Raw genomic sequence first — 26167 nt, forward strand, 5'->3', positions numbered from 1 at the left:
AAAGAAAAACATTCGAAATTTTCACAATTCCAAACCTAACCTACAACCTCAACTGCAACTGAGTGCAACTGAACCTCAACTGAACGCCAACTCCCGAGTTTATAAATCCAGCTATAATCTCTGATATTAACCATAGTTACTAAGAGGGATGCAATTACAGAAAAAATCCGGTGGCTCTCAAAATTTTCCAATAAAAATTAATTTTTCTTTTAATTTTCAAACTTAAATAACTCGGTTATTTTGGACTTATCTGAAAAATGGTAAAGAGAAAATATGTTTCTTTTATCGAGATATACCAGCCCTGAAAATATTTTGCACTTATTTAAGACTCACCCTGTATTATCAAGGTGTATATTAGATCCAGCATAGAACCAAACCTGATTCTATTGCAGCCTGAACAGGTACCCATAGTTTTTTCACTTTCTATGTAGGTCGTCATTACAATTTTCTGTATGTTTGATCTCGACGCGCCTTTTCTATATTATTCTTCTAAAATTAAAACTATCTATGTGAATACTTTCTTGCATATTTCAACAATGTAATATAAGCTTCCTAATCTCTATTGTACAGAAATTTAAAAAAAAACATAAAATCGTAATAAGATGCTTCATCGATTATAGACCGATCTGTTGTCAGTTAACTTGCCAGCCAGCTACGTCAACAACCGGTCATGAGCAACATTTATGTTTAACCATTATTTTCCACTTAATTTCCTTGTATACAAGCGGGAACTTTTATTTATGATATTCCTGGTATTTCAGTACTGTTCGTACGATGAATAATAACCATTCTCCTGTTTACGTTCAGAATATTTTTATTGTTTTCTCTTTGGAAGATCGTTAAAGTGGTCATTTACAAAGTTTAAAATCAAAGTGTGCATTTTATAGGCCAATTTTATGAGAATCTATACTTAAAATGCTTTTCAATGATTTCGATTGTTCAGTTTAATACGTTCAACAAGCTTTTAATGTTCAAACGTGACCTGCATTTAAAGAACCACTTGGTATACTTTATTTTTAACATATTTTTGGTAAAAAGCCGCTTCTAAGTTGCGTCTAGACTTGAATATTTTAATCCCAACGAACAGAATGAACCAAACACGCAAGAACAAGCAGAGTAAATAGTCCGAACAAAATCGAATAAGTTCCTTAGAACTTACGACCGAGTAAAATCAAAGATTTTCCTTGATTTAAGTAAAACAATCTTCGGATTGTCACGAGATTTCTAACAGGACGCTGTCTCCTCAACGAATACCTCAGTAGATTAAAGCTAATAAATAACGGCGAATGCAGATTCTGTGGGGAAAATGGGAAAACACCAGAACACCTACTGAGCGCGCCGCGCCGAGACGACAACGTTCGTGTCATAAACTTTGGTACGGCTGATGTCGAAGATGGAGAGCTGGCCTTTGTGGAGCCGTCTCGGATATTGGCGTTTGTCAAAGCTCTGAGACTGTATGATGAATTAAACTCGTTATTACTCAAGAAGGGGGAACACACAATAGATCTGTAAAGTCGCGGTGATTAACCCCCCTCCTAAACATTCTACATTTTAGTCCGAACAAAAATTCATTGCGTTCGCGCGAATATAGTGCTCCGAGAAATGTTCCATCTGCTAGAAGTGTTTTTGTGAGTATACCGCGGTAGTTAAGTTTTTACTAGTAAATGTAGGTACAAAACAAACAACTGGAACCAAGTATCAAGATAAAAAAAACATGAACACTGATTTAGCAGTAGCTTTCAGTGCTTTATTAAAAAGCCAATGTTTACGAAAAGTGTCAAATCAATTCGACAATTCGATTTGGAGTCCCTAACATGTTGTTAAGAGAAAAGGACCAGCTTTAAATATTTTTCCCTACTTTATTAATTAATTATGCTAGTGACAGAGCGCGTACGACCAAGGTACGACCCAAATAACTGCGAACAGCACAAACTCAGTTATTTAGCTTAGCGAATTCTGCTCTGCGCGTTATGTTCGTTCTGTTCGTTGAAGCTAAAATTTTCAAGACTGGACGTACATTTATACAGGATGTCCCAGGATGGAGAATAGATGGACCACAAAAAATACAGCATGAAGAATAAGACCTAGAGGAAGACCAAACCTGTGATGGGATCATGATGTTAGGATATTAGCATCAGGGATAACTTGGGCCCGCATATTCAACAATGGACAACAATGAAGGGTATCTAAATATATGTGGGAGGCTACTCCATAATCGAAAATGGTTGAATAAGCTGAGAATGATGATGATGATGTAATTTTAAAGCCATATCATAAAAAAAGTAAAAAATGTCCAAAAAATAAAAAAAATGGGGTGGACACCCTTATTACTTAGGGGTATAAAAAATAGATAACAACCTATTTTCAGACCTACTACTAAATATACAATAATATACATATAAAATTTCATCAAAATCGGTTAAGCCATTTCGGAGGAGTATACATACATACATACTGCCATTACTCGCTGACGAGTATTCGACACGCATCAAAAGATGGTCACGTAAGGCGTTTTCTTTCATGAGCTTTTCTGTGACTGAAAAGCCCCCGATACGTGAAGTTATTTGCCTACCGCACTCCGGACATTCAAAAATCTCATTGCTTTGTTGCCTCTTTACTTTTTGGTTGTCGCTGTTAACTGAGTTTACAATTCTTCTCCATTGAGTTCTACTGTGAACTGCTTCTTCACAATGATTCTGCATATTAATCACCTTTAAGTTTTCGTGGAAAATGTCCTTGTACCTTCTGAGTTGTCCACCCGGCCTCCTCTTATCGTCTACAAGCTCACCGTAAAGCAGAGATTTTGGTATGCAGTTTTCTTGCATTCTGCATACGTGACCAGCCCATCTTAAGCGGGACGTTGTAACCATGGCTTCAATACTCTCGCAGTGAGCTTTTTTAAGGACGTGTTTGCAACTAGAGCGCAGTCATCAGCATATTGAAGTTCTGTGATGAATTTTGTACGTGTTTTTGCCCTCAGTCTTTTTATGTTGAACAGACCGCCGCCGTCATATTTGTATCTAATGCCCAATCCTCTCTCCTGCAGTTTGTTGTCCACTATATTGGAGAGCGCTGCCATGATAGGAGAGGTGCTAAGACACATCCCTGCCTAACACCTGTATTTGTCAGGAAGGGATCGCTCAGTGATCCATGATGTGACACTCTTGACTGGTTGTTGTTATGGAGGCTTTTACACACTGTAAGAAATTTGTTGGTTACCCCGAACTTTTTTATAATTTCCCAAAGTGCATCTCTGTTCACAGAGTCGAAGGCTTTTGTTAGATCGATGAATGCAACATAAAGTTTAGACTGCTGCTCTTTTACTTTTTTCTGTAGTTGGCGGATGGAAAATATAGAATCGACGGTGCCACGGTTGGTGCGAAAACCCGTTTGCGATTCTGGAAGGATTTTTTCTATATGTGGGTGAAGGCGATTTGACATAATTTTTGCAAGATTTTTTTTTCCGGAGGGGAATAGTAACTAAAACTGTGACACGAGAATTTTATAGTATATTAGATTTTGAAAATAATATATTATTAAAATAAATATTTGAAATTTATTACAAATATTCTTCAGGAGTAGTTTACCAATCTGATTAACCTGGTTCTACCACGGAATAGGTACAGCTCAAATATCAAATCAACCATCGCTTTACAAGCTAATCTTAAATAAACGAGGGGATAATTCATAGATATAATAATTAATTCTTATTTAAAACATTACTGTGATGCGATTTTTTTTTCGATTGTATTATCCGTTTACTTGTCATGTTTAAGTTTTTAATTATTGAAGATATTTTATTAAATCAAAACAAGAGTAATTTCAATTTACTACTAGTAAAATATTTAAGATATTGACGTCAGTCTGTATCTAACGAATTAATCACTAATAAATCGATTTTTGAGTTAAAAATTTAAATAATAAAATCTGAATACTCGATGTCATATTTAATTATTAATTATAATATTGGTACGCCATTGAAACCATCAATTACAATAGCATTATGTATTTAAAACGAGAAGCATTTATTATGGTATTTTGAAGGTCATTTTTAATAAAAGGTCGGGATCTTTTGCATGGCGGAAGGAAAATAATGACAAGTACACACAACGGAACTGCTGAGTTACAGATTTTGTTTTCGTTTATTGCAATGGTTATTTTTAAATGTTAAAATACAGTTTACCTTGTACGATAAACATTTTTCTTATAACGATAAAATGTATATATTTAGTTTATTTTTAATACTACAAATGCTTGCCCTTGTACTGAAGGAAATATTAGGTAGGTATGTATAGTTTAATAAAAAATTTTAAACTACCTTCTACTTTTATACCAACTGAATATATCTCATGATAAGTAATTTAATAGTAACTAGTTAGTGATTACTCTCAGATAAATAATATAAATCGACAAAACCTTCAAAAAAAAAATAATAAAACCCTTAAATTATACCTAAGATGTACAGGGTGGGCCAAATTGAACACTTTTAAAGGGAAAGAGATTTTTTCTTTATGAGATAGACGAAAACGAATATCGATATCTAGAGCCCAATTTTTATCAAAAACATGATGGTACCGCATAAAATACACCGCACGTCGATATCTGTTACCGTTTCGGAGTTACGGGGTGTTTTTCAAAAATGCATTTTTAACAAATCGCTGTAAGTAACTTTTTGCTATGGAACAGAAATTTTTCTTTTTTACACGGGACACCCTCTATATTTTTAATTAATTGAAAATAATTTAAAATTATAGCATACTTGGTATTTTGCTGGAGTCCTTTTCGAGATACAGGGTTTTTAAAAATTTGCCCACTTTGAATAAGTAGGCTTTGAACAAAAGGTGTCGCGTCGGCCGTAATGTAGAAAAATACCGTATGATCGAAAAAAAACGGCGCCCAGTTGGCTTGAAAATGACGATCGGTGACATTTCCCATATAATTTTACATATAAAATGACAGCGATCTTCATTTCATAGCCATCGTTGACGATCGTTTTTATTCGATCATACGGTACTATAGCTACAAGCAGCAATTAAAACGAAAATAATATTTGCAATGAGAGATGCAGAATTTCATAATTTAAACTATATTTAACAACACATTTAAACTATATCTTATTAGATATTTATTATTACTGTTATTACAGCAATAATAAATAGCAAACTAAGACATGAAATTTTGCTACAGGAGGTGTTCGAAATGTCGACCGTCACAAACGGGGCCGTTTCTGAACATTTCCCGTGGAATTCATTAACTCAGTGAGGGTGAAAGATACCCTTGCATAACCGCTAAGTACTTCTAATTCTTGTCTAGACTATACGGGAAATTTAAAGATAAGAGTCTTTGGTCTTCCGCAGAGATAAAAATCCAGAGGTGCTAAGTCCGGCGGCCTCAACGGCCAACGGCTGAGACCTTGATTAGCTATTCAACTATTCTCGAAATTGGCTGCAAAAAATTGCTGATAAATTTAGCGTTGTAAGGAGGTTCTCGTCTCGCTGGAAAAATATGTTTTCGAGTTCCATTAGGGGCAGATCATCAATAAGGGGTCCAAAACCTACTAGTTGACTGCGACGAAGGGGACTATAACAAAATATCAAGTGTGCTATATTTTTGGAAAGGTAATTTTAAGTTATTTTCAATTAATTAAAAATATACAAGTGTCCTAAATAAAAAAATAATTTTACTGCTGATAACTCTTAAATTGTTAATTTAAAAAAATATGCCTAAACCGTTAAATTCTACGTAAAAAAGTGCCTTGGAAACGATTTGTTAAAAATGCACATTTTTGGAACACATGCCGTAACTCCAAAACTGTAACAGATATTTTATATATTTTTTTTATCAGTTTTCGATAAAAATTGAGCTCCAGACACTGATATTAGTTTCCGTCTATCTCCTTAAAAAAGAGCGTTTCCCGTTAAACGTGCGTTAAAAGTGTCCAATTTGGCCCACCTTGTACAAACGCAATGTAACATCAAATATGCTAGGTAGTTAACGTAGCATATTTCATAAATAATATGCATATTTGATAAATAAAATAAAATAAATGCTACAAAAAATTGAAATTAATACTGTATTCAATATTTCTTCTTTTTCTTCATGAAATCTTGAAACAAGAATTTTTGGCTATAATCTATGATCAGTTAAACGAGAAAATCTGCTATTAGATTACTTGCATTAAGTCATTTGCACCCAATTGAATTATACAGCAAAAAGAGAAACACCTGTTATGTACCACATTAAAACTATGTATACCGGGTAAAGTAGTACATCGGTGGTGTTGCAAATAGGAAATCCCATGCAAATTTGAACTATCCAAATATTGGCTTTCCTGTTGATTTTATAGCGAAGCCGTATGTAGGTTTGTTAAAGGTCTGAGTATGCTGAATACACATTCCAAATTTGGACAATTCTGGACAAGCCGATTTTATGTAATTTAAGAAAAAATGCTTTTAAATTAAAACTGAACAAGTAACATTGCAAAACCAGGCAATTGTCAACATACCTTAAGTTGTCAGTCGAATGAATGTACTGTTAAATGCAATTTGTTGTGCTCTCTGCAATGTTATTTTATAGTACATAAGGTTAGTGTGCCTGAAATGCATTTTTGTAATTTAACACTTGTTCGAAATATACAAAACCTAAACGTTTAAGGCAATATAATTTGACATTGATAAAATAATAGGATGACAACTTTAATTACTACAACTAATACCTGTTTAGTTTTAATTTAAAAATAGATGCAGTTTTTCTTAAATTACTTAAAATCGGCTTGTCCAAAGTTGGTATGTGTATTCAGCATACGCAGACCTATAAAGAACTTATTTATGACTTTGCTGTAAAATCAACAGGAGAGCCAATATTTTGATAGTTCAAAATTTGCATAGGATTTCCTGTTACCAAAGACGATGCACCACTCGGTATATATGTAGATGTATCTACTGGCTGTGTCTCATAATATGTAAGCCACTTAGTGGCAAACATGTTAATATTTATATGGAAAATAAAAATTGGTTACTAGAGCTATACTGCAGATTTTTGATCTTTGCACTTCAATTTTAATGAAAATTCCACACCTGTAATTTTTAACCAATCAAAACGTGTTTTTTGACAAATCACCATGGCAACGGATCAATTTTAGTGAAAATTTTCTCCTTGTAGGCACCCATGGTACAAAGAATACAAGGATATTGATATTGCGCAGGTTGGTCGCTACGTCACAGGTGATAACAGGCGCTATTGGTCAGCACGTTCCGCGCGCCAGTTCAAATCGTCAAGATATTGTTATAAACCTGTTTTTTTGTTTATATACCGTCATTGAATTATCGCTAAGCAAGTTACTGTGGAGCAGTGCGTAAGGAGTCGGGCTAGGAAGCGAGACCGGAGTTCGAATCTCGGCCGGGACATAACTTTTTATTTATTTTTTTAAATACTGTTGTATTCTATAGTTTATTTTTGTAGTATAAAAAAAGAACTATTTATTCTGTTATTTTTTAATCTCCGGTATTAATATAAATTAATTGTTGGTACAATACCTCATTTAATATAAAATAATATTCTACTTTTTGAAATGTATCGGGCCCTAATTGTACCTAAAAGTAATATATTTTTAATGATATACCATATTGTAAACTATTTAATATTTCAGTCACTTAAAAAGTTAATTTGCATTGAATAATTGCCTACCATTAAAGGAAATTTGAGCTATATAATCCTTGATGGGCATATTCTGGGTATGCAAATACTTTCTCTAAATTTTGGGTTTCGTTCAACCGATTTATTCTCAAAACCTGAAACATCTACATATAAAAAGAAGCAGAGGTCACTAATTATAATAAACTTCACCCTTGGAATTACTTCCACTAATTATAATAAACTTCACCCTTGGAATTACTTCTATCACAATTACAATACATTTATCTGAATTGGCATTTTCTACTTTTCGATGGGAAACAATAAAATTCCCAACATTTTTTAAATGATGTAACAATTCCTCTTGTGGTTACTTTTCCATATATTATATCCTCATCTCTGTCCTTATGTGAAATCAGAGGCAATTAACATGAAAATTATTTACCATAAACATCGCAAACTAAAAACCTAATAAAAAATTTTATAGGTACCAAATATAGAAATAAATTTAGTATTCTTACCTATTTTGGTCCAAAGTCCAAATCCATGTTAATAGATAATTATTATTTTTAAATATATTTTTTTGGAACTTCTGGTTTTAGTAATTATTAAATTAAACGAACTAAAAAGTCTTAAAAATAAACAATTCTTAACCATAACCCCAAAAAATGCAGATCTCCTGTCAACTTTCTTTATTTTTTATTTATTCCTCATTTTCCTAGTGACGTCACAGGTGGTATGCGCGAACTGAACGAAATTGGAGCCGCTATCGATCATACCTTGTATTCTTTGTACCATGGTAGGCACCCATGATACAAAGAATACAAGGTATGATATTGCGCAGGTTGGTCACTACGTCACAAGTGATAAACGGTACCATTGGTCGGCAAGCTCCGCGCGCCAATTTCAAATTGTCAAACAGATGACACAAAAAATGTGAAAATAATTTTTCAAATGTCAAGCTCCATGATTTGACATAACTTTTGGGGTTATGTCCTAATTCTTCCCTATTTTAGGTCTTTTTTTATTAGTGGCAATTGAACAATACGGATATTTTTTTTGTATGGCGTATGACGTCACAGGTGGTATGCGCAAACTTAACGAAATTGGAGCCGCTATCGATCATACCTTGTTTTCTTTGTACCATGGTAGGCACCCAACAGCGAATTATACTGGAAATTTTTTGACGTTTATAATGGCAGAATATCTTTTTGAGAGTCTGGTTTTTATTTGTTTACATGATAATTTTGATACATTTCAATTACAAAGCTGAGATGTTTTCAATATTCTTTGGACACCTCCTTTCTTCTTAATGGCGAAAATGTAGGACTTGGAATGGACTGAATTAAATGTCTATGTCTAATGAAATATATATAATATTAAGACATTATTTTATTCACCTTTTTTCCATTTAACACTTTGAATTTTGGGTAGTTTAGATGAAAATATTCAATTTGAACCCATATTCTTCAAGAATAAGCGCCAGTTCTTCCACAGGTATATCCACTCTGTCGAAATCATACGATTTTTCTGCGTAAAAGTTTGTAAACTGCTTCCATACGCTTGACTTCGATTTCCTAGTATTCGCGGGTTTCAACTGCTTAATCTACTGGCGAATATTTTCTTTGCTTTCTTGACCGAAGGGAAACATTTTTTTTAAGTCGTGCCGCTTGACAGCTTCAAAACTGAAATAGTTTTTAGATGGTTTTTAGGTTTGGGTGTCGCTTAGTTGCCATAGTAACTAAATAATAAAGTCGACCAAAAATAAAAAAATACATTTTAATTATTTGATTTTCAAACACAATTTGGTGTGGGATTTTCTTATCGAATACCACACGAGGTCAAATTAAATCCGAAATTTTTTTCTCGCACATGAATATTTTTAGAAAATTATCCCTCGTCTTCGACGATAATTTTCAAAATATTCATGAGCTCGAAAAAAATTCCGGAAATAATTTAACCTCTAGTGGTATTACTAGTGAAAATTGACCTAATTTATAATGAAAATTTATTCTTGCAATACTTCTTTACTCTTGCTATTGCTATTGCAGTTTATACTTGCAATATACTTACTTTAAAAATCGAACAAGGTTCTCTCTTGATTAGTGCTAGTAACAGTATGAATAATGAGTTAATATACGACAAAAGGATTTGTTACAAGGATTCTAGTTATTTTAAACTAGTTGTCTGGCAGCTTGAAGTAATTTCGTTTTATTACAATATAGGTAGTAAGATGACTGTCATGACTGTAAGATGATTGTAATATCTTTTTCACAATTTGAACAAATGAAATTGATTTCCATACGGGTTAAATAAGGCTGCTGATATACTGGGTGCGTCTGAAAAGTGGCTCACCCGTATAACTTTTTTATTTTATCTGATAAAAAAAACAGATTTGGTATGTTGACATAAGTAGGTATATGATATAAATTAGGATTGATTGACGTATTCAATTGTTTTTGGTCACTTCCTGTTTCACCGGAAATGACTACAACTTTTGATTTTTAAATGGCACCCTCGGTGTATTTCTATTTTATTTGATAGAAAAGGACCTTGAATAGAATGACGTATCCTAAGTCAACTTTTATGTCAATTTACGTCAATCAATCCTAATTTACGTCATATACTCACATACCAAATCTCGTTTTTTTATCTGAAAAAATGAAGTGATAAGGGTGAGCCAATTTTGAGACACACCCGGTATAGATACAAATAGATAACTTTTTTTATATTTAGCGTCTTTGTAAGATGACTGTAATATCTTTTTTATAATTTGAACAAATTAAATTCCATACGGGTTAAATAAGGTCCCTTTTGGTTTTATCAGGATTTAATAAAATATTATGTAAAATCATTAAAACGATTAGAATTATTATTAGATTAACTTCAATATATGAAATATAATACTACTATTTTAAACTGAAACGCGAAGTTAGTTTTCTAATATAACTGATCGTGTTGAAGTTGCGTGTTTGTTGGTGAAATTTAGATATACGCTTTCATGTGCTTATTTAATCAAATACTTTTAATTTCTAATTAAACTAATATTTATTCAATTTTAAACATTTAAAAGTGGTGATGAGCACATTATTTAACATTTAGAAGAGATTGTGTGGTTAGTAAAAAGCGGTAATACCTATACTATATTTATGATATGCATATTTTATATTATTTTAAACGATCAATTTTTCATACCTAAACATAATTATATGTAATAATTTCATAGGCTAGGTGCATTTCAGTTGACTTTAAAAATTCCGACCGCAACGCTCGATACGGCAAAAATTAGAAGTTTTCGCTCCGTATTTCACGCAGTTCCGATGTTGATCGCATTGAAATAACATTAAAATCGTGGCTGAGTCATAATATAAGTATTTTAGTTTTTAATACTGCAATTATTGAAACGACAAAACAGACTGTTTCGGGTAGTAAAAATTAAGCGAATGAAAAATTAAACCCGAACTGGGCGACGCTTTGTGTTGTGACAATTCAAAGGTTAATAAAATTCTCGAAAAAATATTAACACGTAAAGGTGGGCGTAATTACTTGGTTGTTGGGTGCATTAACATTCAATAACTCAACTTTCCCGGATATTCAACTCTCGCGAAACAACATTTTACAGCTTCACAACTTGTTACACCGATTTGATCAAAGGCAAAAATTGATTTAAGCAGCTCGACTAAACAAATGAGTAAACAAAGTGCCAATACGTGGTGTTGGCAGTATTGGCCGTTGGAATCGCCATGAATGTTTGTAGGCATTTGGATTAATATATGTTTTGGTGCCTGAAGAAGCGACAATAAAGTCGCGAAACTTGCCAAAAAACCTAATTGTGGAGCCTCCTTTCGAGCCTCCCCAAACGCTTACGATTTTTTTTCTGCTTAATAAAGAATTTAAAGAAAATTTAAAAATTCTAATAAATATAATTTAACTTAATGAATAAATAGACGAACAGATATAATAGATGTATTAAAGTTTGGATTGAAACCTTTGGTGTTATATCAAAATGAAAAAAACTCTAGTTCTCCACTGCAACTTAAGCAGTTGGAATATTTTTTTTTAGTTTGAAAGAGAGGTCAAGAAATATAAATTACATTGTTAAAAATATGTAGGGAATCTATTTTACACAACATATATTACATATTACATTGATATATGTATACCTAGATAGTTCTGCTGTTTCGATATAAATAATATCTAATAGGTAATATAGAAAAAGGAATCAGAAATGTATATAATGGGACTGTTGGTATAATAGTTATATAGATATAGGCTAATAAGAAAACATGCGATAGATAATTCCACCAAGGAAATATGTGATCTTGTTACAATATAATTAATAAGAGCACGTTAAGCTGTAATTTATAATCGGTTATTATGTAATTAATATGCTTCCGTGATAGATGAGAGGCAACTTTAATTAAGATAGAAAATATTTTTTTTACTACTGTGACAATAATTATACAGGGTGTTTTTTAAGTAGTCTAAAAAGTAAAAAATTATGTTTTTAACTAAAAACTTAAAAAATTTCCAAAAAATTTTTAAAAAAATTTCGAATTTTCAATTTTTTTTTTCGCAGAGCCATTGATATTCTTTGGTAGCATTTCTTTTCTCATTCTGTGGTATATATTGTTTATTTTCGAGTGGTATGCCGGTATGCCCATTCCACTACATTTTCGTCTCCATTGTTCCAATGCTGCATCTAGGTAAATGTTGAATTAACTTGGAGATATTGGTTTTCTTATTATATTTCGAATGGAATAATGTAAAGCTAATACTAATAGATATCCATTACCGTGAGCTTAAAAATTAAATTGTATAGATAGGTCGTTCAGCTCACGATCACTCATTTGACATTTAACGCAGCAAGGAGTGCTCATGCTGGAAAGGTAGTTATGGCATTTCTTGTCTTAAATAATAGAGAGAACACTTTTTTAGTTAAAACAAACAATATAAATATGGCTTTTGACAATTTTAAAGTTTTATAAGTGAATTCTTTTAGCCAGATTAATATTAATAATGTAAAATTATTAAAGTACGGTAAAGTTTAGTAAGTATGTAAGTTTTCTAAATCGGATTGTTTTATCATGCAACAACAATTAATCGCCAAGATAAATAAAACAATAATGAAATTAATTTAGATTAATTATTCGTTAATAACGTGAAATTAATCAGTTTCAATTGTCTTAATTGCGCAGAACGTTTTAATTGATTTTTGCCAAGGTAAAGATTGTGTTTATCCATCTATAAAAAATATGTTCTTCTTTGTTATGGTTTAATCTCAAACAAAGACTGGTAGGTATAAGAAGTAGGTACAGAGTTTTCAGAGATATTTAGTGCAGTACCTGTAGACTTATCAAAGGGTAGTAAGAAACTTTAAATGTAGGGGTTTTAAGGTTTCGCCGCTTTAAAATTGAACCCCCAGAAAGTAAAATAAAAATCAAAAAAGCCTATCCCAAAGTTTAAAAAATATAACTTTACTTTTTATAGCCACTATATAGTTATCTCAGAAAAACCTGTATATATTCTGAAAAAAATGTATAGAATTTTATTCACGCACTTTTACCATGTTAACAACGTTTTCAAAACATTCCAAATTCTCAAAAAAAAAATTCGCGGAAAAAATTCAATATCGTGTTTCTGGGGTAGAAATATACCTCAAAATAAAATAAAACACTAAATCACCACAATACTAACTTATACTTTAAAACTAAAAAAAGTTTATAATCATCTGCTGATGATGCTAACATGGTTAGCGAAACGCGCGTCCAGTGTAAAAGTAAAAGTTTTATGGTGTATTGTGGTGATTTAGTGTTTTATTTTGCTGTGTAGCACCAAAGGTTCCAACCCTCAACTGTAATATAAGAAATATACCTACTACCTCGAAAAATAGTTGCAGTTATTTAAGAAAAGTTTATGATTAATTATTGAATAAAAAAGTTCCCAAATTTATCATTTTAGTCAAATAATTATTTATTCAACATGTTTATTTTTGGTCAATAATGACACGTATTGACTATTTCCATTCTAAATATCTTGAGAATGGTTGGTCGTAGCGATTTTTACCAAGAGGCCTTTCTTACGTAAAAAATGACGAAAATGTATAGTTTTTCACTCAGTAGGTTTTATACAGGTACGGACGAAAAGTTATTACCCTTAAAATCATTTAAAAAACATATAGGTGGTGTACCCTATAGTAGGAGTCATATTGACATAGAAATCAAATTTCTCATATGTCAAAAAACACTCAAACATAAATTTTATCCAAATATCGGATAATACTTGGAAAAAATTAAAATTAAAATTGAAAGTTCTACACACTGTATCTTCGAAACGAACTAAATAAATTTATATGAATTTATTTTTATCTGCAAAAGTTTCCCGAACACAATTCGGACCACCTTGTATACTGATTTGAAAATTTTAATACGGAAACGCATAATCAAATATCAAACCACATATTGTTTTAATAGATATTGTAATGAATATCTTATTATGCAATTCAATTAATTGTCCTCCGCACTGATTAGCAGATATTCTTAAATCATTAATCAATATAAATATAACTGGGCATATTCTCCATTGTACTTCTTACGTGACAACATTGAATTGATACGTGAATGTATAATTTTACATTTCCGCTCGATTTGAGACTTTCATGGTTATTATATTCATAATGAAGCTATTAATATGTAGTATTTGGCTTTCGGAACAATTTTTGCAATTACCTGAGCAAAATTATATCTGGGATTGATTAGAGTTTACCTTACCGTATTATATCTAGGTTTATTAACAAAAAACGTTTTTTACTCTTATAAAAAATCGCTTTTGTTTATCTCATTTGACTGATGAGAATTAATAATTATTCTCTCCATAGGTAAATAATGGTAATTAAACACACATTATTAGGTTAAAAGTTAAAATACAGGGTCGCTGTTATGTATGGAAACGGTCGATTATTAGGTAAAATATAGAAGGTACCGCAAAAAGTTAAATACAAAAGTTATATTAATAAATTCATGTATACAGGGTCGGTCATAAAGTCATGGCACATTACAGTTTTATTTTTTTTAAATAGAAATCTTCTTATTAATTTATAAAAAATAGAATCTTCCTTCAATTCTAAACAGAAATCGAAATACACACAATGTACTTCAAGCCAATCGTTTCCGAGTTATTGACTTTTGAAAATATCACTTAAACAATTTGATTTAATTAATTTCGATATGTTCAGTTTTATTTAACGATGCTATTCTGCCGAAACTGTGATACTTAATAATATTTGATATTTATTAGTTCTCAAGTTAGCATTTATAGATATATAAAATGAGATTATATCGAGCCTGGAAATTACAAAATTTAAGTTTAACCTTTCAATTCCTCAATTTATGTACATTGTGTATTACGATTATTGCTTAAAATTGAGGAAGAATTAAGATATGCAATAATATACAGGGGGTTTCATTTAAAAAAATAGTTTGATGTGCCACAACTTTATGACCGACCCTGTATACTTAAATTTACTAGTAGCTAATAGGTACTTAAAAACTCATCACAACAGTATCACAGTTTTGGCAGAATGACATCATTAAATGAAACTGAATATTATATCGATATTAATTAAATCAAATTGTTTAAGTTATTCAAAAGTCAATAACTCGGTAACGGTTGGTTTGAGGTACATTGTGTGATTTCGATTTTTGTTTAGAATTGAAGGAAGAATTGAAATATGTAATAATATACAGGGATTCTATTTAAAAAATGGAACTTTGATGTGCCACGACTTTATGACCGATCCTGTATACATAAATTTAATACTAGCCAATAGACATTCAAAAACGCTATAATTTTTGTATTAAACTTTTTGCGGTACCTTGTATATTTTACCTAAGTAATAATCGACCGTTTCCATACATTTGCGACCCTATGTTTGAATAAAAAGATAAAGGAAAGAACATATCCATCAAATGTATCCTTCCTTTCTACTTATTTTTTAAAAGTGTAACGTGTAAACATATATACTGTAGAGTAGACTCAATAATTTGTTGGTTTTGTTTTACGTAGTCAATAATACGAGTAAATGCTATTAATTATTAAAATTTTTAAAAAATATATATATACCGGGTGCGTCTTAAAAGTAGCTCACCCCTATAACTTTTTTTATTTTTTCAGATAAAAAAACAAGATGTGGTAGGTATGTTAGTATATGAAATAAATTAAGATTGATTGACGTATTCATATGCTAATAAGTCACCCTCGTTCCATTTAAAAAAAAAATGACATATGATTAAAAATACCTTTCGAGTACCTATCTCTTAAAAATATTAGACGATCAAATTTATTTTTCCAAGGCTCCTTGATTAAAAACTAGTGTTTTTAACACAGCCATGGCGCACTCTAGATTGAAATTTAAAATACGATTTTTTTTAAACGAAAATGTCAAAAGTTGACATATGATGTCATTCTATTCAGTCTAGTAAAAGTGTCATTTTCTATCGAATGAAGAAAAAAAAAATCCCGAGGGTGCTATTTAAAAATCAAAAGCTGTAGTCATTTCCGGTGAAATAGGAAGTGGCCGAAAAGAGTTGAATCCGTCAAAAATCCTATTTTATGTCATATACTAACATACCAAATCTCGTTTTTTTATTTGGGAAAATAAAATAGTTCGTTCTCATTTTCGGCTTTTTTTTTTGCTTTGGCAAATAGATGTCAATCCCGGGATTCAGTAGGAAAGTTTGTCTCGAAAAAGCCCGGGATAAAATTAAAAAATCCGGCGATTAAAACCGATTTTTATGCATATATTAATTTGCTTTTTACTATTTAAAAACTAAAATAACAATCAACATAAAAACCGACAAAGTTTAGGACACTGATTGATCTAAATATATTACAAATTTTGGACTCATATTAGCTCAAATATACGTTCACACCCTGTAAATTGTAACAATATCAGAGTGTGACTTTTACATTATTTGTATAACATACCACCTACTTATTTTAATCAGTTGCTTTAATGGTGTCGTTTTAAAAATATTACGTATAACAATCCTGATAAGATAAACCGATTAATTTTCTTAAAATTCTTTCTTTTTCAGACACGATCAAATAGCATTCAGCCTGGCGTGGTTCAAGCCCCTGTCCGATGACATTAAAAGAAACACGAAGAGAATGCAAAAAGACAACTGGAATCGTTCCTAAAATATCCTTTCGCTAAAATTGTCGTGACGGACGTGCTGGTGATGTGATATTTTTAAATCGTGCAGACGCCCGCCAATTCGAAAACAGCCTTATCAAAAAAACTCGTGTACAATAAATCATCGACAATGGTGCTCAGCGCGTTTAATCCAATTTTGTTGTCGATGTTCGGTCGTAATTCGATGTGACAGTGTTTGTAAAAAAGTGTGATTGCGTCGATTAAATTATTATTATCTTATCAGGCGATAAAAGTCGGGAATCTAGGAAACTACTAAAAAAGTGACGGTTTCTATTGTCTTCGCTCCGATGGGCGGTATCAGCTAGTACTCATCGCATTTCATCCAATCAAAATGTGCAAATGTTGTCAAAGGTGAGTGTTTTCGTATCAAATTTAGTTAAAAAATGTGGATCTTTAAAATATTTAATTTTCGTTTATTAATCCGAATTTCAATTTTTAAATAAAAAAATTATTAAAAAAACGAATACCGTAAAACGGGCCTACTTCGGACAGTTTTTGAGGTTTTTTGTAAGTTTCTTGAACTAAGTGTGTTCAAATTCAACCAATATTTCTTGGACTTCGGACATGCCTTTAAAAATGTGTAAATTTGATGTTATACCAGTTAAAAGGAAACTTCGGACAAAAATATAAGTTTTAAAAAAAATCAAGTTTATTTTTTAATAAAAACTCAAAAAATTAATAACTTCAAACATTATTTAAGACATTTTTATTAAAAAAGATTGATTAGTTCTAAAAATATCAGTCAAAAACTTTGCCTCTTTCTCGATACTCAGCACTGGTTGCCGTCCTGGATTATTATCATGCGAATCCCCTTAACTTTATCCCCAATTGTGGATTTGGGAATCCTATAATACTCAGCCGTCGCTCTTAAGGTTTTTCGCTTGGCTTTGACATCTGCTACTGCTTGCTGTAACCTCTCTGGTGAATAATTTTGGTAGGGGCGACTCCCCAGTTGCTTTTTGTAACTTCGAACCATGTCCGAAGTTATCCTTCAAAATATGATTTTTTTGCTTACGACCATCTGAAAAAAAAACTGAATGATTAAAAATCTTCAAATTACATAAAACATTTTCAGATAATATACCTACTGGATACTGGAAAAAGTACGACTTTATGAATAATAGGTTTAGTTGTTCGCCAGTTACTTTTTCCACTTTAAAAAAACAACAAAAATTGCATACTTAGAAAAATTGACGTAAAAAATACGCCAGGCCCGAAAAACACTCGGTACTTAAGAAACGTCTGAGGACAACTGTTTTAAACACGTTTCAGTCACTTGTGTCTAGCACTAGCAGGCAACTATTAAGCCCGACCAATCACGTTAGAGTTTTTGACCAAACACAAATGAATTAACACCCTCCAAATAACCACGCTAACCAACCTGATTGGTCAAGCTTAATAATTGCCTGCTGGGGCTAGACACTTCGAATAGTTTCGGAAATTTAAACTAGGATTATCGCAACTAAATACACATTTTCGGTTGGCATCAGACATTATTTTTGTACCCCTCTTCTCTCGATATTCGATAATTCGATCCCAGGAACATGCCTATGATTTGAAATGTTTATTTTGAAATTTATTTAGATTTTTTTTTTCGATTTTCAATTAAGAAACATATAATCACAAGATTAAACGAACTTACCTGAAGTGAAGTTCTGTTCCAGGCCACAAGCGGCCGCTTTGATGATTTCGCTACACCATCAATTTTTTTCTCTTTCAAGGACCCGTTGTCCGAATTTACCCGTGCTGTCCGAAGTAGCCCCGGTTTACGGTACCTATGTTTTTTTTTTAATTTAGGAATCGAATATTTTATTTAAAAAGCGTTAATATTGGTTTTCAAATCACATTTTTAAGTTTATGAAGATAAAATTAGATTTTACATCAAGTCTGTTTGAAAATTTTATTGTGTTTTCAATTCAAACAAGGTTTTCAATCTTGAAATTAACGGTATAAACATATACAGGGTGGTCCGAATTTTATTCGGGAAACTTTATTAATTAATTAAAAAATTCGTATAAATGTATAGCCTAAAATGCTTCCTTTAGAAGATACAGTTTCACTTTTATTTTGATTTTTTCCAAATAATTTCTGAACTAACGTAAATATTTTGATGAAAATTGTTTTTGGGTGTTTTTTGATATGAGAAATTTGGGGGATTTCAATGTCAATGACTCCTACTTATAGGAGGCGCCACCTACATATTTTTCAACTGGTTTAAAGAGTAATAACTTTTCGTCTGTTAAAATTTCCTTTTTCCCTCTGGAACTCTGGACCTCAAAATTTCCCACAAATCGGGAAATTTTCCACGAGTTGGCATCACTGTTCATCATGATTTTTCTCTCCTTAATAATTTTTAAGTTCCCAAATTTATCATATTAGCCAAGTAACTATATCTAGTCAACATGTTTATTTTTCACAATAATTACATCTATCGATAATTTACTTTCCAAATATCTTGATAAAGGTTAGCCGTAGGCTATATTTTTTTACTGAGTAGTTTTACCTGTATAAGATCTATCCATAATAATTTTTAAGTTTCCAAATTTATCATATTAGCCAAGAAACTATATCTAGTCAACATGTTTATTTTTTCACAATAATTATATGTATTGATAATTTACTTCCCAAATATCTTGAGAAAAGTTAGCCATAGGCTATATTTTTTTACTCAGTAGTTTTACCTGTATAAAATCTATCCATAATAATTTTTAAGTTCCCAAATTTATCATATTAGCCAAGTAACTATATCTAGTCAACATGTTTATTTTTTTCATAATAATTACATGTATTGATAATTTACTTTTCAAATACCTTGAGAAAAGTTAGCCGTAGGCTATATATTTTACTCAGTATTTTTACCTGTATAAAACATCCAAATATTTTTTAATAAGTTTTACCTGTATAAAACTACTGAGTAAAAAAATACAGCCTACGCCTAACCTTTCTCAGGATATTTGGAAAATAAATTATCAATAAATGTAATTGTTGTGAAAAAATAAACATGTTTACTAGATATAGTTACTTGGCTAATATGATAAATTTGGGAATTTAAAAATTATTATGGAGAGAAAAATTATGATAAACAGCGTTGCCAACTCGTGGAAAATTTCCCGATTCGTGGAAAATTTTAAGATCCAGAGCGAAAAAGGAAATTTTAGCCCAAAAGACCATATTCTTGGGAAATTCCAAATTCGTGTATTATCCATGAAAAATAGTTTTAAAAAAATAATTAAAAATTTAAAAAAATAGTTTCGGAAATTTAAACTAGGATTATCGCAACTAAATACACATTTTCGGTTGGCATCAGACATTATTTTTGTACCCCTCTTCTCTCGATATTCGATAATTCGATCCCAGGAACATGCCTATGATTTGAAATGTTTATTTTGAAATTTATTTAGATTTTTTTTTTCGATTTTCAATTAAGAAACATATAATCACAAGATTAAACGAACTTACCTGAAGTGAAGTTCAATCTTGATTATATGAAGGTCTCGTCGAAATAAATAAGTACAATGTAGTACCCTTTTCTGCGTACTGCGACCACACATTTTAAAGCCTAAACAAACAAATTTCAACATGCCCCTCGCTTCCCTGCTCCCTTACCTCATAATATGCCCTTGCATCATTTCTTATTTAGTCAATTTAAAGATACTTATTATGTTGTTGTAAATTGAGGTTGAGGGTGGGAGGGAACTTATTTATTTCGACGAGACCTTCATATAATCAAGATTGAACTTCACTTCAGGTAAGTTCGTTTAATCTTGTGATTATATAGGTCTCGTCTCCATAAATAAGTACAATGTAGATTTTAAAGTAATAACAACAACATAATCTTTTCTCCCATTTCTATATTGAAAATATATAAAGATTAATTTCTCAGCAAAACTATTCTCATTATCCATCAAGGATCTATTGTAAACAGTAGCGAACATTCTAGAATTTTTTAGACCAACCAGCAGCGAGTCTGATGGTATCAAAATTTAACCCTTTCCTGGCAGCTGCTGAAGTTACAGCATGCCGTGTACTATGAGCGGTAAAATGATCCGTATCAATCCTACTCTTATTTAGGACAATTTTAATCCAGCTCCCCAAGGTTTGAGTGGATGTTTTCTTATGCGGTTTCTTGATTGTTACGAAAACAGAAGTTATACTTCCTCTAATGCTCTCTGTTCGTTTTAGATACTCTACTAACGTGCTAGCTACGCATAAATTAGCGTCTTTCTTGAAATAAGGTAAGCGTAAAAAGGGTTGCGGCTTATTTCTACCGAATGTTTTTAATCTTGCGCTAATTTTTATATGTATTTCCCCTAACTTCCGAAAAATTTCCCTTATATCAATAAGCGATAGTGTTTGTAAACGTTGACCCGATGCTAAGGCCAGTAATGTCACTAATTTATGCGTAAGCCCCTCCAAGGTTAACTCATAATTATTTTTTATTTTTAAATAATTAAGTACTACGTACGTAGGATCCCAGGTATTTTCGGACTTGGGCTTATTAGGTCTCAACATATATATTCCCTTAAAAAACCTTTGCATACGAAAATCTTGTAAGAGGTCTGGGCCCGCTATCTGTGCTATGGCTGCTCTATAAGAACTTAATGAGCTAAAAGATGCGCCTTCGTTAAAGAGTTGAGTCAAAATATTAGAACGTTGGAACCCGAAACCGAGAAGGGATCTAAGTTCTTAACGCTACAAAATTCCCACCATTATTTAAGCCCTGAGTTAGACTGTTTTAAGGTGTTACTTGTTATTGAAGACATGCAAATTTCCAGCGCTTCTTCTGGAACATTCCCTAAGAGCAAGGCTTGCCTGATAGCCGGACCTCCCGTCAGAGAAAGATGTTGGCTAACGGGTGGGGAGATCCGCTAAAAGAAGTAAATATTTATTAATTTAAAAAAATAATCGGCTCATCTATTAACATCGCCCTTAAAACCGAATACCAAGGTTGCGAAACCCAGTTGGGTACAACCATTATACCTTCTGCCTGATCAGAAATAATTTTTTTTCTTTTTGCAGAGCCTTTGGGACCATTGAAAATGGAGGGAAAGCAAAAAATAAAATGTTTCCCAGTTTGTTGTAAAGGCATCAATGGCGTACATATCTGGGTCCCTGTGCCACGATATGTATTTCTTGCATTTAGCATTTATATGCGTAGCAAACAAATCTATTTCCGGTAAACCCCACTTATAGTGACCAATTTCCCAAATGCCCAGCTCGCTAAACTCCATTCTGTCTCGACCTTAAATTCCCTGGAAGCCCTGTCAGCTTCCTTATTCTCTTGAGATCTAATATAAGAGGCTACGATAAATAATCTCCTTTCCTCACACCATTGCCAAATTATTCGAGGGATATTGTTTAACTTGGAAATTGAACACATTATGTTCTATGTAATATAGGTATATGCCAGTGCAGTAACACTACTGCACTGGCATATAGGGTAGACAACACTGTCTACCTTGCACAAGCTAGAAACGTTAGATAAGTCATTAGCAAAGCCTTTCAAGCCAAAATAAACAGCTTGTAACTCCCTAAAATTTATGTGTTCTTCTCATTCGTAGGTAGGCCAGAGACCTTGAGAACTTATGTTATTGCAACAAACACCCCATCCAATATCTGATGCGTCAGAGAATATTTCCATAGAGTATTTACTATATGATAATAAGTTTTTGCTAATAGGTATGTTTCGAATCCACCAATCGGTATCAACACATAACTTCTTAGAAATTTTCATAGTTCCGTTATAATTTCCTTTATTACTCTTTAACGCTAAATTTTTTTCTCTCTCGAAACAATTTGGTATATAAATAACCGTACTTATGGCTGGACATATGGATATCAACTTCCCTGTTAGCCTTACAAACTCCCTTGTAGTGCATTTCTTCCATCTTAAAAACTTTTTTAAATGCAAAATTATTTTTGTGATTTTTTCCTCTTGAACAGAAATAGTCATATCCATAGAGTTTAATTTAAACCCCAAAAACGTCACAATTTTTTGTGGAGATAATACTCTTTTTATAGTTTACAATAAACCCCATATTCGAGTAGTCCAATTGTTTCTAATACATTTGCTAAACATGCATCATAAGAATCTCCTAGTAATTAAAAATCATCTAAATAAACAACTGAAACGTGAATATCTCTGTAATAAACTGATTTTTACATGGCTGTGCCTTAGAAATAGCCCCTATACTAAGCAATCTCCGAACGTTGCCCTCAATTGTCTTATGTTGTTGCACCGACCATTTATGTCTACCTGAGATTATGTTATGTGATGGTCTCGTCACAAACGGAATTTTAAAACCTTGCAACCATGCCATAATACATCTATTATCCCTATACATCTTCCCTGAGAACGCGACCTTACGCCGAAGTGTTGTATTCGGTTCCAGGTCCGCCTTTGACGTGGGCGGTTGTAGGAAGTTTCTCGAACATTGAGTCTGTCCCGTTTCCCTCCCTGCTGATGTTGAGGCAGACTTTTGAAGTTTAAATGCGGCGTGGACCGAGATCTGGCTGCATTTGATACGATTCTTCCTGGAGTACTTCTGACAGTCTTTAACTGACTGGATGACAGTTAAAGGCGGACAACTCTTTGGCCGCCTTTAATCTTCCTTCCAAATCCTCACCAAACAACCAGGTATCCAAAGGGGATTCCGTTAGAGTGGTTTTCCAATTTTTATTTAAATCCAAAGACACTAGTTCCCTCCTCGATATTGACTCGGAATGGATAACACCAGTTATAAAACGTTCTGTGTCGTTTAGGGTCTCTATATAATGCTTTATATTCCTTTCTCCCCCCTCTCCTTTTTCCTCTAAAATTTTTGCCATTACTTGGCCTATAGCCTATAGCCAAAGGGGATTCCGTTAGAGTGGTTTTCCAATAGAGTGGTTTTCAACTGTATTAATGTAATAAGTGGGAAAAAACTAGGTAATATAAGCATTCACTGAGGTATTCGCCAACAATACCTACACACCAAGCTAGAGTAACCACCACTGTACTCCGCTACAATTAAAGTGAATAAATTTAATGTCCTATAAACCAAGCTAGAGTAACCACCAACGTACTCTGCCATATTATTGTAATAAGATAGCCATGCGATAAGTATTCACCAATAATACATATATACCAAGCTAGAGTAACCACCAACGTACTCTGCTGTATTAATGTAATAAGTGGGAAAAACTAGGTAATATAAGCATTCACTGAGGTATTCACCAACAATACCTACACACCAAGCTAGAGTAACCACCACTGTACTCCGCTACAATTAACGTGAATAAATTTAATGTCCTATAAACTAAGCTAGAGTAACCACCAACGTACTCTGCCATATTAGTGTAATAAGACAGCCATGCGATAAGTATTCATCAATAATACATATATGCCAAGCTAGAGTAACCACCAACGTACTCTGCTGTATTAATGTAATAAGTGGGAAAAAAGTAGGTAATATAAGCATTCACTGAAGTATTCACCAACAATACCTACACACCAAGCTAGAGTAAACCAAACCACCACTGTACTCCGCTACAATTAACGTGAATAAATTTAATGTCCTATAAACCAAGCTAGAGTAACCTCCAACGTACTCTGCCATATTAGTGTAATATAAGGATAAGTGGAAAAATCTAGATAATATAAGCATTCACTAAGGTATTCACCCACAATACCTTAGAAGAAACCCAAGCTTAGAAGAAATTTCACCCTACTATTCAGGTATTGTATATGTATATGTTATATGTTTATTTACCTTTACTTGTTTTTTTTTACTTTTTATTTTTACCTTTACTTTAACACTGCTTCTAATCTCGTCCTCAGAATCTTGCGAATAATCACTACTATTCGCCTGCCTCTCAAAACTTGTTACACTTTCCTCTTCCGAACTTGTCACTAATCTTTTTCTTTTATTTTCTAATAACTTTAATCGCTTATCCATCCGTTTAAGATAATCTAAAAACACTCCGCTCTTCGGAGCGAGAGCGCGATCGATATCTTTTACGCGACATTCGATGTGGGTCGTACCGCACACAAAAAAAGACTGAATAAGAAATGATGCAAGGGCATATAATGAGGTAAGGGAGCAGGGAAGCGAGGGGCATGTTGAAATTTGTTTGTTTAGGCTTTAAAATGTGTGGTCGCAGTACGCAGAAAAGGGTACTACATTGTACTTATTTATGGAGACGAGACCTATATAATAGCAAAATAAAGCACTAACTCAGCACAATTCACCAAAAAACTTTACTACTTTTAATCATCCACTGATGATGCTAACATGGTTAGCGAAACGCGTGTTCACTGCAAGAAGTAAAGTGTTTTGGTGTATTGTGGTGAATAGTGTTTTATTTTACTGTTGTAACACCAAAGATTCCAATCCCAGCTGTAAAAACATAATATCTGTATTCTGTATTCTGTTGACAACACTAAATTGGATATCTCCAAAAAATCCTATATGGGTATTTCGCCACTGTAAGAAAGTCTACAAAAAAATATAGAACGTCAACGCTTTTTTGTAGACGTATCTGTTTTAAAAAGCTAAAGTGATTTCGAATAGTTAAATTTAAATATCTTAAATAGTTTTTTTTCTTTATTTTTGTATTTTTTTGCTTCCGACGATGGAAAGAGATGTAGAGTGTAGAATGTAGAATGTAGAATGTAGAATGTAGAATGTAGAATGTAGAATGTAGAATGTAGAATGTAGAATGTAGAAGGTAGAATGTAGAATGTAGAATGTAGAATGTAGAATGTAGAATGTAGAATGTAGAATGTAGAATGTAGAATGTAGAATGTAGAATGTAGAATGTAGAATGTAGAATGTAGAATGTAGAATGTAGAATGTAGAATGTAGAATGTAGAATGTAGAATGTAGAATGTAGAATGTAGAATGTAGAATGTAGAATGTAGAATGTAGAATGTAGAATGTAGAATGTAGAATGTAGAATGTAGAATGTAGAATGTAGAATGTAGAATGTAGAATGTAGATTGTAGAATATAGAATGTAGAATGTTTAGGAGGGGAGTTAATCACCGCGACCTTATAGATCTATTGTGTTCCCCTTTCTTGAGTTATAACAAGTTATAACTCATCATACAGTCTCAGGGCTTTTACAAAAGCCAGTATCTGAGACGGCTGCACAGAGGCCAGCTCTCCATCCTCGACATCAGACGTACCAAAGTTCATGGCACGAATGGTCGTCGTCTCGGTGCACTCAGTGATAAGGTGTTCTGGTGTTTCCCCCATTTTCTCCACAAAATCTGCATTCGCCGTTGTTTCTCAGCTTCACCCTACTGAGGTGTTCGTTGAGGAGACAGTGTCCTGTTAGA

General features: G+C 32.5%; 1 protein-coding gene across 4 annotated transcripts in view; it reads left to right on the plus strand.

Moving 5' to 3' along the window:
* LOC115884074 overlaps positions 1–26167 on the plus strand; it is an 81173-nt gene that overhangs the window by 11744 nt on the left and 43262 nt on the right. Inside the window, exons 1-2 of one of the 4 annotated variants that reach the window (XM_030902535.1) lie at positions 1614–1628; positions 16728–17197. In XM_030902535.1, coding sequence (XP_030758395.1) covers positions 17178–17197 — 20 coding nt within the window. In that variant the 5' untranslated portion in view covers positions 1614–1628; positions 16728–17177. Of the gene's footprint in view, positions 1–1613; positions 1629–12908; positions 12928–16650; positions 16670–16727; positions 17198–26167 lie in introns of those variants that run through there. The other 3 variants (XM_030902534.1, XM_030902536.1, XM_030902533.1) reach the window with 3 other exon arrangements.

The sequence above is a fragment of the Sitophilus oryzae genome, unplaced genomic scaffold (assembly GCF_002938485.1).
Source record: "Sitophilus oryzae breed Bouriz unplaced genomic scaffold, Soryzae_2.0 scaffold_2014_pilon_pilon, whole genome shotgun sequence".
Classification (NCBI taxonomy): Eukaryota; Metazoa; Arthropoda; class Insecta; order Coleoptera; family Curculionidae; genus Sitophilus; species Sitophilus oryzae.